Source organism: Phalangium opilio, unplaced genomic scaffold, assembly GCF_054372755.1.
Source record: "Phalangium opilio isolate 3A_F unplaced genomic scaffold, DU_Popi_V2 ptg000082l_1, whole genome shotgun sequence".
Taxonomy (NCBI): Eukaryota; Metazoa; Arthropoda; class Arachnida; order Opiliones; family Phalangiidae; genus Phalangium; species Phalangium opilio.
Window position 1 is genome coordinate 12,127,106 of NW_028324189.1, and position 21,887 is coordinate 12,148,992.

Below are 21,887 nucleotides of genomic sequence, written 5' to 3' on the forward strand. Positions count from 1 at the left end.
CTCGCGTGAAAAATAAAAAATACTGGGCATAAGAAAAAAAACCCACCGTTTTGCTTCTAGCAGACGACGCTAAGGAAAAAACCGTTTTTTTTTCTCGTGTCCAGTATTTTTTATTTTTCCCGCGAGGGTTTCCAGCGCTGATAGCCAGGCGGCGCTGGTATCGACTTGTCTACTTTTTAGTATAGGGAGTTGCACATCCTGTTGAGCGTCGAATGTTTTTCACGCGCATCCTTCATCCATGCTCTAGTGGCAAGTTTCTCAACTCAATGGTTTTTTTTTTCAGGATTTTGATTTTTTGAAATTTTGAATGATAAAATGTTTTTTTTTTTTTTTAAATCATTTGATCTCTAATAGCTTTTAGAATATGGGATAGTTGAGCATTTTAGAGCCAATGGTATGTTACTTATCTTAATTTTGATTAAACTAAAACCCTGATTTAATAAAAAAATAATTAATTATCTTGGCCACAACTAGTCAAAATTTAATTTAATCAAATTTCCAACCAACCAAACAGGCATTATTGATGTTTAATGTTAATTAAGTGATGATGAAAAACGCCTACACGCTTGAAAATTAATTAAATTAATCTCTTAAATGTTATAATAAATAATATTAGATAGAGTTGTTTCTCGCAATTTTACTTAAAAAATAGCATTTTGAGAAAAGAAATCTAATCTACGTAACTAAATTAATTAATTAAAAAGTCATGTTTTCTTGTTAAGTTTCAATCCTCTTTGATGATAACCCTTTTCCATAATTAGTTTAATGTTAATTATGACCTCCTCAAAGCGATAACCCCAGTTTATTGTACGTGTTAAGTGAGATTATATTTAAATTAGAGCAGGGGGTGCTAAGAGTTTGATTAAAAAGAGGTGTTCTCCGAGATTAAATTAAAATTACAATATTACTAGATATGTTGTATTACAAATGAAAGGAATAAAGAGACCTTTTTATATTTAGTTTGAAGTTTTTTAAGTTTAAATACTTACTTTCCTAAATTAAACTATATAATGTTTATTAGCTTTTTTGTTTTTTTTTTTTTTTTGCAAAGAATTTTGAAATTTGAATTTCCCGCAGTTTTCACAAATCTTTGGCGCCATCTAGAAAATGACCGTTGGGAAGCCGTTGACCCCATTTTTGAATTTCCAAGAAATCGTCTGCCTCATCGTTTCGTCATAGTTGCGTTTTGTCACCCCTTTCCATTGTTTTCTGTATTTTATATTAATTTTATGAAGTTTTTCCGCCAAAAATAATTAAATCTAGTTAAGTAAATCCACAAAGAAACGATTATTTGCAAAAATTTTGGTAAGTTTTCCGCTTAAAATATCATAAGTCGCGATTCAAGTTTGACGACAGTTCTTTAGGCCAAGGCTTAATATTTTGATATTTTGCGCGTCATGCCATCATTTATCATTTTGAACTTAGATTTTTAATAGTATCGATAAAATTAGAGTTTCATATTCAATAACCACTTAATCTGCGTAAAAAATAATTATTTGAACGATGTTTTGTTTTCTTTTACTTCACAGATTTTGTTAGCTTGGCTTCAGAAATTAAAAAATAAAATAAAAAATGGCATGCAATTTTAACCTTATCATCATGATTCACTAAGAATTGAATGAAAAGTCATTGAAATGTCGAGCAATAAGAAATATTGCATGAAGAAATTATACATATTGTGTCTTGTCAAGAAGTTTTGTTAGTTTACATTTGCATTTAATGCACGATCATTCATCTAATAATTGGATATGTCTGGCTACAATGACATCCTTTTCATCAACAGTTTAAAGAAAGAACCAGAATCTCGTAAACCAGAGGTAATTACCTTAATTCATTAGATTTATATCGTGCGAATTAACATTTTCTTCAAATTTTACAGGACCTACAAGTTATTTATTCTTATTTGCATGGCTTGGAAGCCCTTTCTTCTTTAAGAGAAGCTTCATTAAGAGCTCTTTGTAAAAGTCTACGTTATGAATTCCATGAAGCCAATGAAATATTATACTGGTAAATTTTTATTCAATATTTTATTAAATTTCAATCAAAATAAGTTGCTGTTTAATAATTATTAATTAAAATTATTCACAGTCGTGGTCAATTAAGTACTTGTTGGTATATTTTGCTGTCTGGTTCTGTTTTTATTGATGGGTCCATGTTTTTACCAAGAACTAGGTACGTTTTTAACAAAAAATGCATGGTTTTTATCCAATATTACGAAACAATGCATGTTAGATTATTATCATTGTCCGCGACAACGCGTGTAATTGGTCAAGGCTTAGTTCGTAACTTGGCCAATAGATGGCGCCAGCTTGTTTGAGAAATTTCTGTTATTAGGAGACGCTGCGGGTTTTTGGCGCGAAATTTAAAATCTCTCGGGCTTTTGGAGTTGAGTAGTGGGAGGGTGTTTTGTAATTGGACAAGGTTTAGTTCGTAACTTGGCCAATAGATGGCGCCAGCTTGTTTGAGAAATTTCTGTCATTAGGAGCCGCTGCGGGTTTTTGGCGGGAAATTTAAAATCTCTCGGGCTTTTCGAGTTGAGTAAGGGGAGGGTGTTTTGTAATTGGACAAGGCTTAGTTCGTAACTTGGCCAATAGATGGCGCCAGCTTGTTTGAGAAATTTCTGTTATTAGGAGGCGTTGCGGGTTTTTGGCGCGAAATTTAAAATCTCTCGGACTGGGCTTTTGGAGTCGAGTAGGGGGAGGGTGTTTTGTAATTGGACAAGGTTTAGTTCGTAATTTGGCCAATAGATGGCGCCAGCTTGTTTGAGAAATTTCTGTCATTAGGAGGCCGTTGCGGGTTTTTGGCGCGAAATTTAAAATCTCTCGGGCAGGCTAGTAGGGGGAGGGTGTTTTGTAATTGGACAAGGTTTAGTTCGTAATTTGGCCAGTAGATGGCGCCAGCTTGTTTGAGAAATTTCTGTTATTAGGAGGCGTTGTTGGTTTTTGGCGGGAAATTTAAAATCTGTCGGGCTTTTGGAGTCGAGTAGGGGGAGGGTGTTTTGTAATTGGAGAAGGTTTAGTTCGTAATTTGGCCAATAGATGGCGCCAGCTTGTTTGAGAAATTTCTGTCATTAGGAGGCATTGCGGGTTTTTGGCGCGAAATTTAAAATTTAAAATCTCTCGGGCTTTTGGAGTGAGTAGGGGGAGGGTGTTTTTTCAGCGGTCTTACAAACATGTAGGGTATATTACAATTTATTGCGCCTTAAAAAAAAGCGCGGGAAAAAGGCAGTTGAACCAGTTATAAAACTATGTACCAAGGTTATAGAAAAATCCGGTATTCAAATTTTTTTTTATTTATTTATTTTTTTTTTCATTAGAGTCTGAACTAAATATTTAAGAGAGCTTTTTATAGAAAAACTTTGCCTCTTTTATATTTATCTTAAAAAGCGTGCCCTCATTTTATGAATTTCTTTCAAAAACCACCACCACCCTCAACCCGGTATACATGTCGATCAAAAAGGCTTAACGGGAGCTTTACAAGATTTTAAATTTCTTTTAAAAGCGTAATAAAATGATTTGGCCTCGGGCCAGATCTTTAAATATTACAGAAAAAGGGGTTTGAACATGACCTTGTTATATAAACATTAAACATTAAACATCCTCTAAAATTTTTAAAATCAAGGCAGATAGTTATCACGTGACTTCTCAGTAGTCCCGCGTACAGTAGAGCTAATTAAGACAAACTACGAACTTATAATTAAAAATATCTGCAATATTATCATAAGTTTATAAGATATGTTCATCTATAAGTTTGTCACTGGTAACTTAGAAACTGGAGCTTGTCATGAAGTGATTGAAGTAGGTCATAGATTCGAGGTAAAGCGATGATTGCCTGGTGAGGCGCTGTCAAAGGCTTAGTAAAGCAGACTAAATAGGATTAGATGGAAGTCCTGCATAATTAACAGAGTGTAGCAATTGTCGATCTCGAACTAGATTTAGCTGTAAGTCTCTAACATTACGAACTACACTAAGTGTCATACTTATGGAACATATCACTTATAAACTTATGATACTATATATTTCCTAGTTATATACACCATATTAATTTAGCTAAAAATATCTTAATGCCTCATTAACGTCTTGATTTTAATAAATTAACACAAATTTCGGGGTTTGATACATAAATAAACATTTAAAATTAGAAATTAGTTTCGTCTAATAAGGAAAATGATTTAATTTTATTGTCCACCGGTTTCCCAAACCCAAACCCAAACCGCTAAAACTAAAATTTATTTTTAAATATATATATATAAGAAGTTAAGTGAAGTCTTAAGAGAGAGACGTAGACATAATTTCGCCCCCCCCCCTTAGTATTCGACCTTCTCCTTCCTCCCCAAAAGACGTTTTTGAACAAAATTTTCCTTACCACCCTCTCTAGGAGAGCTTACTAACATTCCCTGGCGTACATAGCCATACTAGTTTGACCAGTACTCTCAGTCTAACAGGAGAGAGAGTACACTGTGGTACACTGGTACCAGCGCACCATAAAAAAGGTGTAGCCCCCGGGGCAAATTTTTCTTTATCGAATGTGGTGTAGAATATTATTTCTTGTCTACCACCACTCTACCTGCATCACGCAGAGTTAGTGTCCCGACTCGCGGAGATTACGTTTTAGGCCTTAGCCGGGCGCCAAAGTTTCGCGCGTAAAAGTTGTCTGCTGGTTCTCTCTTTGAAAAGTTTATTTTGAACGCTTCTATCTCTCTATGTAGCGCCTAAATGTTTTACCGTGGAACCTTTGCCAAAAACAGATTTTTTAATAGGATTACAACCTTCATTTCTTGAAAGTACATTCGTTTTTGGATGTAGTACGGATATGTCTTCGAAAATGTCTTAGCGGACACTTTTTAATTATAAAATTTAGCGCCGTTTTTGTGTCTTTAAGGACTTAATTGAATCCGCGCGTGTTGAAGGTGAAAAATAAAGTGTTTATTTTTTTAAACGCGACGGCGTTAAGATTTTGTGACTGTTTTTTTGGGATTATACGAACACTACGATGTGCAGGTTTGTAGAAATATTTTTTATGGTGGTAGTTTTTAATTTGCGTGTCCTTGGTCAGTTACTTAAAATAGCCACCTAAAAGCGTGATTTCATAGGAGACACTATGTGACGTCCGGAGTTACAAGTGGCGATAAAATAATTTGAACTTTGAAGTTTTAATTGTTTATTTTTTTTACTGGGATATGGTTATAGTGTTGGGTTGCTTTGGGTCAGGGAAACCAAAATATCCTACGAAGTGGTCAGTAAATTCGATTCTGAAAATTTTGTGGTAATCCTGGGTTAAACTTAATTAAAATTTAGTTGCAGGGTTCATAAAAACGTGGGAAAACCTGGAAAAATCAGGGAAATAAATAGTTGACAAAAAAGCTCAGGGAAAATTCAGGGAAATTTGCGTCAAACAGGGGCCGAGTAATTAAGCAAAATGTTCATGAACACACCTTCCATAAGATTAACATTACACTATACTTTGGAGGCTCATAACTCTGGTTCTACTAGAGATACGGGGATGTCCTTTGATAATGTAATAGTCCTATTTGCCCCCCCCTCCTTCGTTAACATTTGCTCCATAGGATACTCCATATACGGAGAAAAGCTGGAGTATATGGGGAAAAACCTGGAAATCTCAGGGAAATTTGTTTTCCAAAAGTTGTATGAACCCTGAGTTAGTTTTCTAGGATTTTCAAAATGTTCAGAAATCAATGTTGAAGTCGTTATATTTTTTAAGCGTAGATATTGTGTGCAGGCAAGTGTTGCCAGTCATTTTTTGACTGCAACAGTTCAACCGCTATCTACAACAGACTGAAAAGCTTATAGTTCTGTTCGATTCAGTTCCAAACCGGAACTCTCCCAAATTACTGGCAACCATGAAGCGAGGGTTAAAGTTATGATACGTGGGGAGGGGGCGTGTCATTTTACTAACCCCTTTAATGCATACTGTCTATATTTATGGTGAAAACAATGATTTTAAGCAACGAGTCACTGCACCCACCGGTGCTTTTATTGTCCGTTGAAACTAAACGGTTCGTCTAGCATAACCACGTTTCCTGTCCAAAAAATTCTGGCACAGTTTTCTATGCCCTCTTGAATATTTTAGTGGGTGTTTTTTTTTCTGTTTTGTGGAATTTTCGACAAGCTTTTCCTTTTAACCGTAAATGAACGTGTGGCCCCTTCCTATAGTGCACCCCCTGTACAACAATAAAGTCCATCAGATACCACGCTTGGTCAAATTATTTTTTTTTTTTTGGATATTTATGGTGACGTGAAGTTCACGTAAATATCTACTTTTTATTAAATTGGAGCGGGCAACGATTCTGAAAATTTGCCTAAACGTAGTCTAAAATACAACGGATACAGTGGTACTAATTATATTTAGTTCCGTTAATTAGTTTTGTAAATTTTAATTATTTTAAAAATGATTTGCGGTAATGTTATTTAATACGGGAGTTGACGCAAATGTCCACTTTTTACTAAATTGGAACGGGCTACGATTTTGAAAATTTATCTAAATGTAGTCTAAAATACGACGGATACAATGGTACTAATTATAATTAGTTCCGATAATTAGTATTGGAATTTTTAATTATTTTAAAAATGATTTGCGGTAATGTTATTCAATGGGGGAGTATGAAAGTTGATTTTTTTCTTCTTTAATTTAGTCGACAAAAACTTAGAAAGATATTTTTTCAGAAATATATGAGTAGTTCAGTTCGATTCCGATTATTCAGTTCTATACTTGAGGTGCTTTAACAACTTACAGGCAAGCGCAGTTAACTTTTACAAACTGGGGAGGGAATTTAAAATCTAGCCCCTGTAGTGCATACTATCTATTTTAAATTTCGAATTAGCTAAGTTATTTTCATCTTGATTCTGGAGTTCGAATTTTATTGAAACTTGATTTTAGATTCTTTCGGTTATCAAAATATTTTTCTTATCGGTTTGTGGATTGTAAACGGTTCAAGTTTTTCTGTCTAGATTTCCTATATATTTTCCAGTTATTCAATCTTTTAATTTTGTACCCAGGGCTAAAACTAAAAATTCCTTTCTCGAAGTTGACGCCACCTAGATTAAAGTCAGGTTTTTTGGCATAAAAACTCCTTTAACCGGAATAATAATTACTCCCGCATAATTTACTCTTAAATTAACACGACATAAAAAAAAGGTTTTCAGACTTTAATGATCTTTAAAACTCGAAATTTTAATTTGGAAAACATATTTACGTCATACTGAAACCATTTTGTATTAATTTGTATTTTATTTTCGTTATTAAATGCATGTTAATAAATTAAATCAAATTTTTTGCATGATTTTTGTACTTGAATCTAAAGTTCAGTCAATACTCCTATTAAAAATTAATTGTTATATTGTTTAGTTCCCGATTATTTATAAGAAAAACCTCCAACGACGTCTATTTTTAATGCCACTCCAAAAATAAATCCTCCGTGTTTTCAATTGATAGTTTCCGCTTTAGAATGTAGATGGCGCTAGAGGCTCTAAGAAATTTTATTTTTTTCCCGCCAAACATTTTTTCCCGCCAATAACATTGATTTCCCGCGTAAATTTCCATTTTCAAACATAGTAATGGCGGTTAATGTTATATCCCCGTACTCACAACTACAGTTAAAGGTAATTATCTTCTTTAATTATTTGCATCATATATTAAAACCGATAAAATTTGTTTTTAAACAAATTCTGTCAGTTATAGTTCCGCTTATTAATGATTGGGGTATTTTTAAAACCCTAAATTACTGCATCCCAAAACTTAAAAATTCGCGCAGTGAAAACAATAGTTCATTGGTCATTGACCTTAGGCCTTAGGAAGTCATACGTTATGAGTCACACTCAAACAAACTACCATTACTTTTAATTTCAACGTTTAAATATAATGGTTCCAACTGGTACCACGCAATAATCATAATTCATAGAAGAAGGTACATTGGCCAAATCATAATAAACTTTCACTGCCTGATGTTTTTTAAACGCTTCAACCGTGCGAAACTTTTGTTTGCTGGCTGTTTTACTGTCACAAACAAAGAGGTGGGTTTTCATAGAAGTTAGGGTGTATTGTAATTCAGGGAAGTAGCTTTATGATTCTCCAAACCATTTTTCATAACTTTTCCCAATTGCTATTGTTTTTAATATCTATAAATATAATTTTTAAGCACTATGCTCCATGCCTGAGGAATTTTAACCATTTGATTGAAATTTATATACCGTTACCTCCATTTCTTTATTATTTGAGAGTAAAAACGCGGGATTTTATGTTGAGTAGTGAAATTCCCATACCATTCTTAACTATCCTTGTTTATTTTTAATTTTCTGGTGAGGGGCCAGTCTTTTAGCGTAATCAGTGTACACTACTGAACCTTTGACTGTACTAAAAGGATTACGCGTAATCAGGGAAGTTTTCTGCCCTTGACAGTGTTTTTATGATTACGCGGCCGTAATCCGTAATCGTTGCACAGAGACTATGAAAGTGATTAGCCCCTCGTTTTCTGGCACCAAATTTCAACTTCACGTAAAATCATCCTTCATTTTTAAGACAATATTTTAACAATAGTTAGCAACGATCCATTGTGGTGTCAGTCTATATAGGTTCAAACCCCTGATACATTAATTGATATTTAAAGTTATTAGTTATGTTATTTAAGTTAAACGCTATAGACAGATTAAGTTGAATCAGTTTTATTTTAAGAAAGTTTATTTCAATTATTCGCTCGAAATGCTGAATCATCTCAACAAACTTGGCCCCAAAATGTCACGAATAGTAATAAGTAATAAACAATAACATTTCAACTTCAGCTATAATTAGGGCTAGGCTATTAATGTGTCAATGATCAGTCGGAGCTTCATTATTATTGGTGATGGGAGTTTCTTTGTTATTAATTCTTATCTAATGTCATAATAATTAGCGATTAGAAAGTACAAACTTATTTTACCCGAATCATCCAAGAATGTTACGTCCTTCTCGTAGCGTAATTTATGGGGGTCATTTAAAAGATTAGGCGTCCTTTTAATCGCCACATTATTTGGTAATTTCTGATAATCCCAAGCGTGTGCATGACCGAGAAATGAGATAAGCAGCTTTGAGGCCAAATTATTAATAATTTCGTTACAATATAGAGGATTTTGATCTCCACGTGGAGTTACTTAACTTATCATAGATTTGAAAGCGTCATCTTTATTGCGTATATCACGTTTTACAAATATTGGGACCCACAATAAGTTTTTGAAGGAATTCAATGCGTAGAAACCTGCAAATTTCATTCATTTGTTGATCAAAAATGCTAGGAAGGATTAGAGATGTTTAAAATCAGTATCAGGGTTTTCCGATAAGTCTGCCCTAAATTAAGGGGGATCATGTTCTTTGGGAAGTCGATTTTGAATTATCGAAAATGTATAACTTCTATCTCCATTTTTCCCTAAGGAGAATTATGATTTGATGAGTGTTTTAGGAATGACCCCTTAATTAAATTAGAAATCATTGTCTAATCAGGGGTAATCCGTAAAATACTATAATCAATCTTAACTTGAAAAGGGTGGCCCAGCACCAGAGATAGATTTAATTTTAGAAGTAGGAATGGAGAACGATTAGTATTTACTTCGGTCCGACTCATAGCCCGGTATAGAGCCCCTCCCTCCAACACGTACGAAAAGTTTAAATTATACTATTGGCTCACTTCAACTACGTTTTGATGACGTTGCTGACGGGGACGGCGAAAAATACGTAATTCCTCTTTACCTCTGTCGCTATGACCTGCCTCTTCTTTCATACCCCCCTTCCGTCGTGTGGAAGGGGGTCCAGGATTACTCTGTTCTCCTTCTCCATTCCTACTTCTAAAATTACACTTATCCCTGACCAGACCTATCAGAAACACCTTGTATAAAATATCAGTGAATTAGCTGTGATTTTTCTCTGCAAAGACAAAAATACAACAGACAAAGCTTCTTCATTAATTAAAAGTCACTTTATACATGTAATTAATCCATTGATCGGACTTATCTCTTTGATCAAAATTTGTATCAATTGAAATTACAATAGTTTATTATTGAATATATCAGATTATTTATTAACTAGCAATTTTATACTAAACACGTGTGTGGTTTTATTGATAACAATAATCTAAGATTTAAGATTTATCCTTATCTCTTTATGAAATACGGTAACGTATTACGTTCGTATTGTTTATAATCCAGTTCAACCTAAATTACGAATTAGTTTAGAAAGCGGTTTTCATTAACGAAGAAACTTAACTTAAGTAACTTAATCTTCAATTTAAAAACAACACAAAAGAGACTAAAAAATAGTGAAAGCAATTTTGGGTGAGCTTTGTAAATATTTTATTATGCCCTTTTAAGAAAATAACTAACACCTTTAATGGCAAACCATTGTTGAAGAGAGAAAGTACTTTAAGCTATCCAAACATTATACCGTATAATCGATACCCCCACCCCTTTATCTCATAGTTCTAGTTTTTGTTGATGAAAAGTCAATTCAACTTGGCATCACCTCATAACCTATCCTTTCTATTGTTTCTCAGTAATTTTATGTCCAACTTAGTCTGTCGTCCATCGGACCTTTTATCGACCTCTTGAATTCTCGTGAGACCCGAGTTGCCAAAGGGGTCTAACAGTACAGTTAGTTATTAGTAACTGTAATTTACTTTAGGAATTATATTCACGTGTGGAAAAATTTTGGTCAGTGTCCAGTACCTAATAGCCTATGCCCTTTGGGCAACTAAGCCTTTGACAGTAAAAAAATAAAAAAAATGAAAGGATGTGAGATATAAAGAAGCTGTTTTATCCCTTGATCTTTAAGTTTTAAAAGCGGTTGTTTGTGTTACAGGTGTACACCCCCTTAACAGTTAACCATAATATTGACTACACTCGGTTAATTTTGCGGGACTTCCATCTAGGTCCTATTTAGTCTGTACTAAGCCTTTGACAGCGCCTCACTAGGCAATCATCGCTTTACCTCGAATCTATGACCTACCTCCCTCACTTCGTGACAAGCTCCAGTTTGTAACCAGTGACAAACATGGAATGTATCTTATGAATTTATGGCTGTATGCATTCCTGTTTTAAAGGTCACAGGCCCATATAGCCACTCGGTGGTGTAATGTTTTCCGCCATTTTGAGGGTATTTTTTAAGGAGCCATTCTTGATCTCTCCCTACTAAGTTAAGGTGTATCCCCTGTAAATGAAACCTCCACGTTTTCACTCTTTGAACCGTATCAGGAATCAGGCTAGGCTATCTCCCTTTTTCTCGAGTCCAATTTTATTTCTTTTATTTCTTTCAAAAGTGACTTTTTTTTCAATGGCACTTTGATGGCGACTTTTTCTTTCTTTTGTTATTGTTACTTCAAAAGGACTTGTTATATATAATCTTAGGTACCCTTATCTGTTTGACTTGGACTTTGTAGGGATAAGTTGAAGTCAGAATGGGATGGGCGCCTTTATAGCTATTGAATATTAAGGGTGAATCGCTCCATATCACGTGGAATTGAATATTTGCACGCTTTAATTTCAAAGTTTTCATTTTTTTTTTTTTTTTTTTTTTTTTGAACTGCGATTACATTGGGTGTGGTTGCCTTAAGTTTTTTTATCGTTTAAAAGGAGACATTTTTTGTAGTTTGAAATAATTTGAGCAACTATTTGAAGCAAAGATAATTTTGACTTGGTGATTTGGTTGAGAGAATGTAAAGTATTTGAGTCATAAAACCAAACATTATAAGGGAAAAAAATTTATACTTTTCTGTGTATAAAATAATAGGCGGTATTTTTAATTGTAAATTATCAATATTAGTTAGAATTAATTGATTTATAATTTAGGTGTAAGAATAATTAATGGATGTGTCAAGTTTACGAGACGCCACTAAAATCGCGTTAATCACCAAAAATGTGTTGAAATTATCCGTCAAAAGGTGTCCTTACGGCTTTAGTTAAATCATAAGTAATATAAAAACAATAAGTTTACACTCAGTGCCATGTTTACGATTAAGGCAGCTAATAGGAAGTATTGTGTAGCCCTGTATTTTTTCAGCGTGTTTTGTTTGAAGAGCTAGCTAAACCAGAAGTGAGATGAGACCAGAAGTATCGAGGTAACCAAATTCTTCACTCGGCGAAAGTGAATATTCTTGATAACACACCAACGGTTGGCCCTCTAGTAGCGGTTTCTGAATTTTCCCTCCAAAACGTGAGACGCTCGTGGCGGTAGACGGCCGAACTAGATTCAAGGAGCCGCGTCCGTGTTCCGCGGCTTTAGGTTGAGGGGAAGGGGGTAGGAAATGTTTTTGGACTCGACCAATTTTTTTCCCTCTAGTGTAGGGGCGATGGAAGCGACATAAAATCCTCAAATTTGTTCACTAATGCCAGGATCTACTACCAATGCTAGAGCCCTTCACTTCTAGTCTCATCTCACTTCTGGCTAAACTAATCATTAATATATATGACGAATTTTATCTCGCTACCTGTTGCACCTTGCGCCGCTGGCAAGTGGTATACTTTTGGGTTATTAATGTTACTTATGGCGAAGGTTATAAAATCATTGTTTATGAGATGCGTGGAATGCTGCAGCTAGAGCTTCAACGTCTTTATTACCACCCCAACTCTAGAATATCCCCATCCCTGGTGTGATGAGTAGTCTGTCATGTATAAGGTTGAATCCGGGATCCACCCCGTCCGTACACGAGCGGGAATACTTCCCCTCGCTTCAACGTAATATCCCTGGTAATACCTATATTTCTAAACAACCCCCGCCCTTCCATATATTCCACATCTATTTCAACACGAATTTACAGTAGAACTAAACCTACTCGCCCTTACGAGTTAATGTAGGCTCACTGGCTTCCTTCTAATGAAATTTCACTATGGATTCAAATTGAGCTCCCTTTGAATTATAACATTCCCTGCCTTTGATTCCAGTGTCATTTCATCATTAAATAACGAAAGAAGCGCGTACGTCCCTGTCGGAAATAGTATGTCAAAGTATTTTTGTTTACTGAATTGGAAGTATAATTGCAAAGGCGTTTCTCAGGTAGTGCGTATTCATTTGGCGTAGCTTTCGTAGTATTGGTTCAATATTACTGACCAAGAGATAGCCCCTGCACATTAATATCAAAAGCAGCTAGGGCTCCTCTCTGACCATCAGGGCTTTAAAAATACGCTGCCTTTTTATTTTGTTGCGGATACGCTCTTGTTATATGGTATGCTGCATAAGTTTATAAGATATGTAGCTCGAGATAGTTCAAGCAGAACGACCAGCGAGAATTGAAGTTCTACACTCGGTGGTTAATTTTGCAGGACTTCCATCTAGGTCCTATTTAGTCTGTATTCTAAGCCTTTGACAGCGCTTCAGTCACCAGGCGTTGCTTTGCCTCGAATCTTTGACCTACCTCATTCACTTCATTACAAGCTCCAGTTTGTAACCAGTGACAAACTTATGGATGGAACATAGCTTATGAACTTATGATGGTATGGTATGGTATGTTATGTTGGGGAGCTCGGTAAAGCGTGAGTGATAAAGTAGGCACCCGGTGTCTAGGGGTAGTCGGTGAAATAAAAACAACACGATTTTTGACCATAATATTGTATCTTTCATACTTGCGGTTTAACGTAGTTAAGGTGTTTTACTTGTAAAATTGGTGGACCAGAGCTAAATAAGACGTTAAGGGTTTATTTTCTTGTCAGGTTGGCAAGTTTTGATATTTTATTACTATATGTACGGTAATAACGCTATAGCTGTATATTCTGAACTCTTAAAGGAAAGGTTAAGCCTAAAACATTTAAAATAATGAAAATTTAAGATGTAATATCATAAGTTCATGATATTATATTTTCCATAAGTTTGTCACTGGTTACAAACTGGAGCTTGTCATGATGTGACGTAGGTCATAGATTCGAGGTAAAGCGAATACGCCTGGTGAGGCGCTGTCAAAGGCTTAGAATACGGGCTAAATAGGACCTAGATGGAAGTCCTGAAAAACTAACCGAGTGTAGTCAAATTGTCGCTTGTCGTTCTCAAACTAGCTCGAGGTGTAAGTCTCTAGCATTACGAAGAATAGGTAGTGTCATACTTATGGAAGGAACATACGTTATAAACTTATGTTGTAATATGAATGACCCATAGAAAATACCATGTACTTGAATCTTTACCCCTTCTATATTTTAATTTAGTTAATTTTCTTCTATACGTTTTTTATGCAGCCATTTTAAATTAATCCGAACCTATATTTGTATCTTTGGAAGTTAAGTTCAACTTTTAACACCAATTAAAATATCTAATTAGTTTTCTCGAAAAGATATTACTTACATTCTTTAAATAGCTCGTATCAGCGTATACCTGGCTTAATTATAATTCTCAAAGTTATAATTTCGTCTAATTAACTTCCTTTAATGATCATAATAATCACCCCCTAATCGATTATTTTTAAAAGCAAAACTAGTCTTACGTTTTAACTTTTTAAGAAAAATATCCGTACCCAAAAACTATAACCACACGTTGAAACCATTTCCAAACGCAAATTAGAGCCAAAAGCCCTTGACATACAAAAAATAAGAATTGAAATTCTGCAGAAATCTGAGTCTCGTTTTCCAGAATAATTTATTTATTTTTTTCTTTAAGTTTAGTTTGATTTTGAAAAGAAACCAGGTCTAGAGTGTTAGTTTTTAAACTGTGCAGTCAGTCAGTGGTTGCGGTATAAAAATAATTGCCGACCAATAGGAGAGGGAGGAATCAATGTATTGGGGGGGGATACGCAATAACACGTGACGTCTCGTGTTCCCAATATTTCAACTTTGATCCCTCGGTTTGGTTATGGTGTGTCCTTTAGCAGTATATGGATTTAACTTAACAACTAGTTTAACTGGTTTCCATAGTAATTAGTATGTGAGAGAAAAATATTTTAAATTTCCTTTTACCGCTACATTCTGGTTGATTCTGGAATGCCCGAAGGCGCATGGTTGGTAATAAGATCAAATAAATGCGCGATTCTTCAATAGGCATTAAAGTCAATATACTTTTGTATTTTTGATGTTCAATTAGCCCGGGGTTTTAATTTTAAATGTGTTTTTACCGGGAATAAATACAGCTACTAGGAAAGATTGATTGTGTAGAAATTAGCTCGATGTATCTGGGTGGATTTTGTGGGAAGAACTATAGACTAATAATTATGAATGACGTATTTTACCAATGCGAATAAGCTATCTCGCTGCGTGTTGAACCTTACCTGACCTCGCGTTGCTACCAATCAACCAATGAAATCGTAGTTAGAAAGACGTCAAAAGAGACAAAACTCGCGTAGAAATTAACACAAGGGCTCACAATGATTCCAGTTAGTTGTATGTATTCCTTGTTTTACAAATTAACTGCTAGTCTGCTTACATAATATTTTTAATTATGTTTCATGTGTTTATTTACAATTAGAATTATTCATTAAGATTTTACCGTTTACTTTTATTGTTTACCTTTATCCGTAATTTTCAAAAGTAGGCTTAACAATCAATTTAAGCGGACACAAACTACGCTTTATAATAACAACTAAATGACAGTAACTTTATTTGAGTTTAATTAATCGAAAATATCTCATCCAATATTTATTTTTAATCAATTTCTCCGCCGCGAGTAAATTAATCTTTTCTTTTAATTTAAACCTCGATTTCTCCCTCTCCAAAAATACGAAGCAAATTTTTAATCAATAATACTGTCGTTGTCTTTATATAATGCTCAAAGTCTCTTTTACTCTTTTGAAAAGCTCCTAGAGTCCCCCTAGCCCTATGTTTTTATCAAAACCCTAGAGTGTCCTGGCTGGCCTAGGTTTAAGGTTGTAGCCTGCAGTGGCGCAAAATATTGGCTCTAAAAGCTGTTTTGGACGATCAATTTTGGCGGGAGAAGCCAGCCATAGCCATCTATTTGTACTATAGGAAACCTTGCCGTGGCTGCCGGGGTTTTCCCGCGTTCTTCTCTTCGGCGCGTGGGTGTATGGTGGAAAAGGGCGGGAAAATTCACCATCCATCCTTCGCAGCATCTTCCATCTCCTCTTTCAAAAGGAAAAGAACAAAACACGTGGAGGGAGCGGGACAGAGAGAAAGTGCGGGAAAACTAAGCGCTAGAGAAGGGATATTTAGAGAAGCCTAGAATAGGATAAAAGCCTGCTCGGCTTTTGCGCCAAAAATTTGATGCTACTGCCTAACCTCGCGCCGTGTGCACCAGACTCCCGCCAAGATCATACCATATACCAAACACGTGGGGGATCTCTGATAAATGTAGAAAGAAGCCTATAGTAGAAAATCCTGAAACGATGGCTTTTGACGTATTTCATCTATTTTTGGTCTAAAAAATGTTTTTAAAAAGGTTCATTCAGTACTTTGACTGACAAACTATACATAGTTTCCACTAAAGAATTTTTTGCCGTTCACCCAGTGTTGCCAGGCTGTTGTTTAGTCAAGATATTACAGAGGAAAGGCTAGCAGTTCAGTTTGAATCAGTACTTGAACAGGGTTCATACAAACCTGGAAAACAGGGAAAACCTTGAAAAATCAGGGAAATAAATAGTTGACAAAAACCTCAGGGAAAATTCAGGGAAATTTTGAATTCTTAGTAAAATTCAGGGAAATCAAGGAAATATGCGTCAAACAGGGGCCGAGTAATTAAGCAAAATGTTCATAAACATACCCCCCTCCATAGGATTAACATTACACCCAACTTTGGAGGCTCATAACTCTGGTTCTAATAGAGATACTGGGATGTCCTTTGATTATGTAATAGTCATATTTGCCCCCCCCCCTTCGTTAACATTTGCTCCATAGGATGCTCCATATACGGGAAAAACCTGGAAAACTCAGGGAAGTATATGGGGAAAAACCTGGAAATCTCAGGGAAATTTGTTTTCCAAAAGATGTATGAACCCTGTTGAACTCGCGGATGGTTTGACAACACTGCATTGAAGTTTTAGCTGAGAGATTAAGGGGGGCATTTTCTTTAACCACTTTAGTGAAAACTACGTATAAATTTCTCCGCATATTGCCCCTGTAAAAGTGTTTCATCCTCGGTGTTAAAGGGGGAAACCAACATTTAGGGGTTTTAAGGAATTTTATTGCAAAAATCGTCATCGAATTAAGTTAATTATAAATCGTAATCAAGGTGATAAAACTAATATACACACCCTGCATTGATAAAATAAAAAATATAATTTGGAAATAAACGATGTTTTATTGATAAATATTAGTACCGTAATGAATTATCACGAGTTTTATTGAAGATCCTACTAAACTAATCGCTGAAACTCCAAAAATAGTTTTTACCGAATTTTACTTTATCCATCCATTCAGGTGGCAATTTTTGATATAAAAATTTAATTGTCGCAATCCTGATTTCTTTTTTATCTGAACGGGAGTAGTAATCATGCACTAATCTTGTAATTCCGTAATACAATTATTTCTTGATGAATTTAGGCCACCCATCTAGTGGGAAAGAATTCACTAACTCCCCCCATTCAACAAACAGCCTGTTAAGAAATTATAAAATTATACAATCATTTCCTGATCTTAATCAACGAGGAATGTTTTACTCAAAATTAGTCTTTGATAAAATCGTGTTTTTCTTTTTTAAGAAGAATTTATTCCTGTTTGCCAATAATATTATTTCTTAAAGATGGAGATCTCGGCTCTATTAAGACATTATTGGGTTTAATTTAAGCAAGCGAAGATTAAAATTAAAAGATTCGTTATTCATGAAATATTGAAGTCTATGAATCACATTGTTAAATTCTCATTTTGGGTTTTTTTTTTCTTTTTTTTTTTTCAAATTATCTAACGCATTTTTTCTTTGAGGTTTGAGGTGTTTATTGCTTTTAAAAGAATTTTCATTTAACAATAAACTAACCGTATTTGTAACGCTTGAATAGTTTTATAGGAACTTTAAGATATTTAAAAGATTTTTATTTATTTATTATTCAGGATAAAACTTTAAAGAATTCGGTTTGCCCAAAATAAAAAAAAATTACTTCGCGCCATTTAACTGCTTAATTTTAATTTACATTGTTTATGATTCGAGTTATAGATACTCTTTGTTTTTTACTGACATATCTTTTAGTAAATTTGTCGCTTTACAAAATTACAAACAACCCAGGATGTTACAAAAAAAAAGGCTGTACTATTTTGAGTGGAAAATATAAATTTTGATGACATTTTACAAACAAGGGACAACCTTTAATAGTTATAATTAGAGAATTTTAACGATGACCCCTTAAATAATTAAATTATACAGGGTTCATACAAACCTGGAAAACCTGGAAAAATCAGGGAAATAAATAGTTGACAAAAACGTCAGTGAAATTTCCAATTTTTAGTAAAATTCAAGGAAATCAGGGAAATTTGCGTCAAACAGGGACCAAGTAATTAAGCAAAATGTTCAATATAACGCATCCTCCATAGGATTAACATTACACTGTACTTTGGAGGCTCATAACTCTGGTTCTACTAGAGATATGGGGATGCCCTTCGTTAACATTTGCTCCATATAGGGGAAAAACCTGGAAAATTCAGGGAAGTATATGGGGAAAAACCTGGAAATCTCAGGGAAATTTGTTTTCCAAAAGTTGTATGAACCCTGTTATAAATCATAGCCTTTAAGGGGTCATTCGTAAAACACCTTAAACATAACTCGTAAACGATGTCCCTTTACAAAATGTGACAGAAATACAGAACATTTTCGACTCAAAATTGATTTCATTTAAAACCATCCCACTTCACACTCCCTTTGTATAGTAGAGCACCCTTTAGTATAAAATTTGCATATTTCTCCAAGCATATTATAATAAAATTCCAAAATAACGTCACTTAAAATATATAAGCCTTGTAAACCCTTTAAACCGTGATAAATAAGCAGAAAACGGTTGATTAATTTTCATTCTACTGCATCGCAAAAATTCCAAATATTTCCCCCTTTAGTTTTATTCCATTCTACCACCATTAAAATTCACAATTCCGTAGTATTCTCCAGACCTTATTCTGTCGTTGTATTAGAATCTAGAACCCTCTAGCGCAATTCAGAAGTTCTATCCTTTAGAACTGTAGCTTTCCCGAAGCCTTAAAGGCCGACTTCCAGCGAAAAGAGTTCTAGCGAACCGAAAACCGAGCATCGAGACTGAAGCGGCCGTGCCGATTTCCGAATCCAAGCTGGGGTAAAAGATGGAAGGCTTCTAGCTAACTGAAAGCCATGCAATGTTGTTCTAGCGAACTGAAGATGAACAACAGAAATCCTTTTAAATTTATTTTAGCTAGAACCCTTCCAAGTTTTTCCCCAGCGGGGATTCGAAAATCGGCACGGTCGCTTCATTGTTAGTCTTCATGCTCGGTTTTCAGTTCGCTAGAACTCTTTTCGATGGAAGTCGACCTTTAACTTAAGTGCAGACGGAATTTGAATTGAATTGCGCCAAAACCAGACTCCCCAGAATTCGCGCGAGAATAGTCTCTCTCTCTGAACGCGGGAGCGCGCGCGAGATGATGATGCTTTACGTTAGGGCTAGGAAAAGAACGGAAGCGGAAGTACACTGGCGCGCGAAGTACTGGTCCTGGAAATAAGAGAGAGAAAGAGAGAGAGAGAAAAGAAAAAGGGGGTTGTATATTCACTAGTGCAAAGGGGGGCGAACGCACCACCGTACCAGCAGCGGCAGCGCCACCAATCGGGATACGATTTTAGCAGCGCGACTGGCATAATATCGACAGAGTTACACAACATCGGATCCTAGGAACTATTTTCTAGATAGACAAAGTTTTCCGAGGGTTTTTGCCCGGTTTTTTATCTTTATCTCCGTTGCGGATCTTCAAGGGAATTTGTTGCTGCTGTTTTTGTTTTTGTTTTCTTGTCTATTTTGCATGATATCGATGCGATAACTAGATCAAGATTGTCATTCATTGACAACAATTCCAAAGTTTTTTTTTTAAAAAAATAACAACATCATGACATTTAAGATGTATGGATAAGTGGAACTTGTTTTATTGTTTTTCATTCGGTTTTGTTTTTTAAGTAAAGTTTAAGATATATATTATAAATTATGGAAGCCTTTCGAAGAAGGCATAATTCCTTTCGCGATACCACAAGTTCAAGTCGCAAAGCTTCGTTGACATCGTCAACCGCTTCACAACAACAGCCAAAACGGAGGTTTTCCGTATGGTAAATATCTTTTATTTTATTTTATTTTTTTGAAAATAAAATATTTATGGTGTTGTTGACATTGTTTTTGGGGTGTTTGTGTTGATAAACTTATATAACAAAAAGGTTTTTGAATATTTATTTATTTATTTTTTTCATATTACGTGCAAATTTATGATCAGAATTAAATACTGTTAATTAGTTTTTACTTTAAAATTAGATAGATTCATTTGACTTAATCTGAATTTAGTTGGTTTTAAGTTGAGTATGTTCGGAACACTCAACTTGACAACTAGTCCTTTATAATGAATAACCAGGATTATACGAGATAAGTTTTAATATTAACGTCTTATATACGGTTATTTTCATCTATATAATTTAATTAAAACATGACATAACTCGGTATTGCATTTTAAATACGTATAAATATTCGCCTTAAATTCATTGAGGTCAATTTAATAATCAAGAAAAATTTATTTCACCAATTGATTTTTAATTTAAAATAGCTTATATCGTTTACCCCTTTTTTTTCCAATTTGTAAAAAGCGGTGGCGTGAATTCAATTATATTTAATTGATATTGAAATAAATATAGCCGGTTCGTCGATTTAACGTTTAAGTCAATAAGGATACCGTCAATTAAAATTAAAATTTTAAATTGACAACACAACACAACCAACCAACCCAAGGCCGATTCGTAACGTTTTGAAATAATCAATCATTCATTACTTGGCAGGGATTGCCTTAAACTATACGTTTCGGTTATGAGGAAATATATATTACTGCCGATTCGAGACTACAGGGGGAAGAATATTTAAATATTTTTGTTAGAATATTAGACAAAGTTTATAATACTATAATACTGAAAATGGGAATTTCATATTCTCATACAGCGGTTTTAAATTATGATAAATTTGAAATTTAGATTTTAAGAATAACCCACCCATAGGCGCTAAAGAAAAGGGGTGTGTTACTTGCCAATTTTCTATTTATTTATTTATTACAAATACGTTTTGGAAAAATGTTTACATTATAAATTCAAATTCGAACGAAATTGTTCATTTTTACTTTTAAATTTCTCGAAAAAAAAAATAAGTCAATTTAATTTTGATTACTGGCATTATATGGATGACCTTTAACCTCAAATATCTCAGGTCACAAATGGAATTTTTGAAAAGGCGCACGGACCTTTAAAACTCCCTTAATTAAAGAAATAATTAATTAATTAACAAAACCTTCTAATTTATCGCTGACAAACAGAGTTAGCAACATAATCACTTATAAAACCGGACCCTAAAAGCCATATGACACCTTGACAAATTATTATTAAAATATTAACAACTCTTAATTAAATCCATCCAGACCTTGTAAAAATAAAAAATAATAATAATAAATAATTATATAAAATGCAGAGCAAAATTACGAATTGTCCAACCTTTTTTATTAGCGTTATAAAAATAGTCGATAAAATTAGCATTTTATATCAAAAAGGGAGGCTTCTCCTACACCCTGGGAATTTCGTGCTCGACCAAGGCCCTACTTCTAACTAAATTAAAATAAAATAATTGCTTATTGCCAACCAGAAATTCTGATTTCCCATCGGTAAATAATTAATAACTTAGTAATTAATTAAATCCTTTATGAATACAAAAATAAATGATGACATAGTCGCTTACCCACTAACATCTCGGGGCATATCTGTTTCCAAGAAAAACAAGATGGCCCCAGGGCTGGGCGTTAATA

The 21,887-nt window shown here is 34.4% G+C and overlaps 1 protein-coding gene across 9 annotated transcripts in view; it reads left to right on the forward strand.

Moving 5' to 3' along the window:
* The first annotated feature begins 1,060 nt into the window (after positions 1 to 1,060).
* Positions 1,061 to 21,887, forward strand: part of LOC149651742 (rap guanine nucleotide exchange factor 6-like) — a 97,623-nt gene continuing 76,796 nt past the window's right edge. For 3 of the 9 annotated variants that reach the window (XM_089848786.1, XM_089848789.1, XM_089848794.1), the window contains exons 1-4: positions 1,062 to 1,305; positions 1,530 to 1,817; positions 1,880 to 2,007; positions 2,089 to 2,172. In XM_089848786.1, the coding sequence (XP_089704912.1) occupies positions 1,749 to 1,817; positions 1,880 to 2,007; positions 2,089 to 2,172 (281 nt within the window). In that variant the 5' untranslated portion in view covers positions 1,062 to 1,305; positions 1,530 to 1,748. Of the gene's footprint in view, positions 1,306 to 1,529; positions 1,818 to 1,879; positions 2,008 to 2,088; positions 2,173 to 4,406; positions 5,001 to 20,145; positions 20,167 to 21,887 lie in introns of those variants that run through there. The other 6 variants (XM_089848787.1, XM_089848796.1, XM_089848790.1 and 3 more) reach the window with 6 other exon arrangements.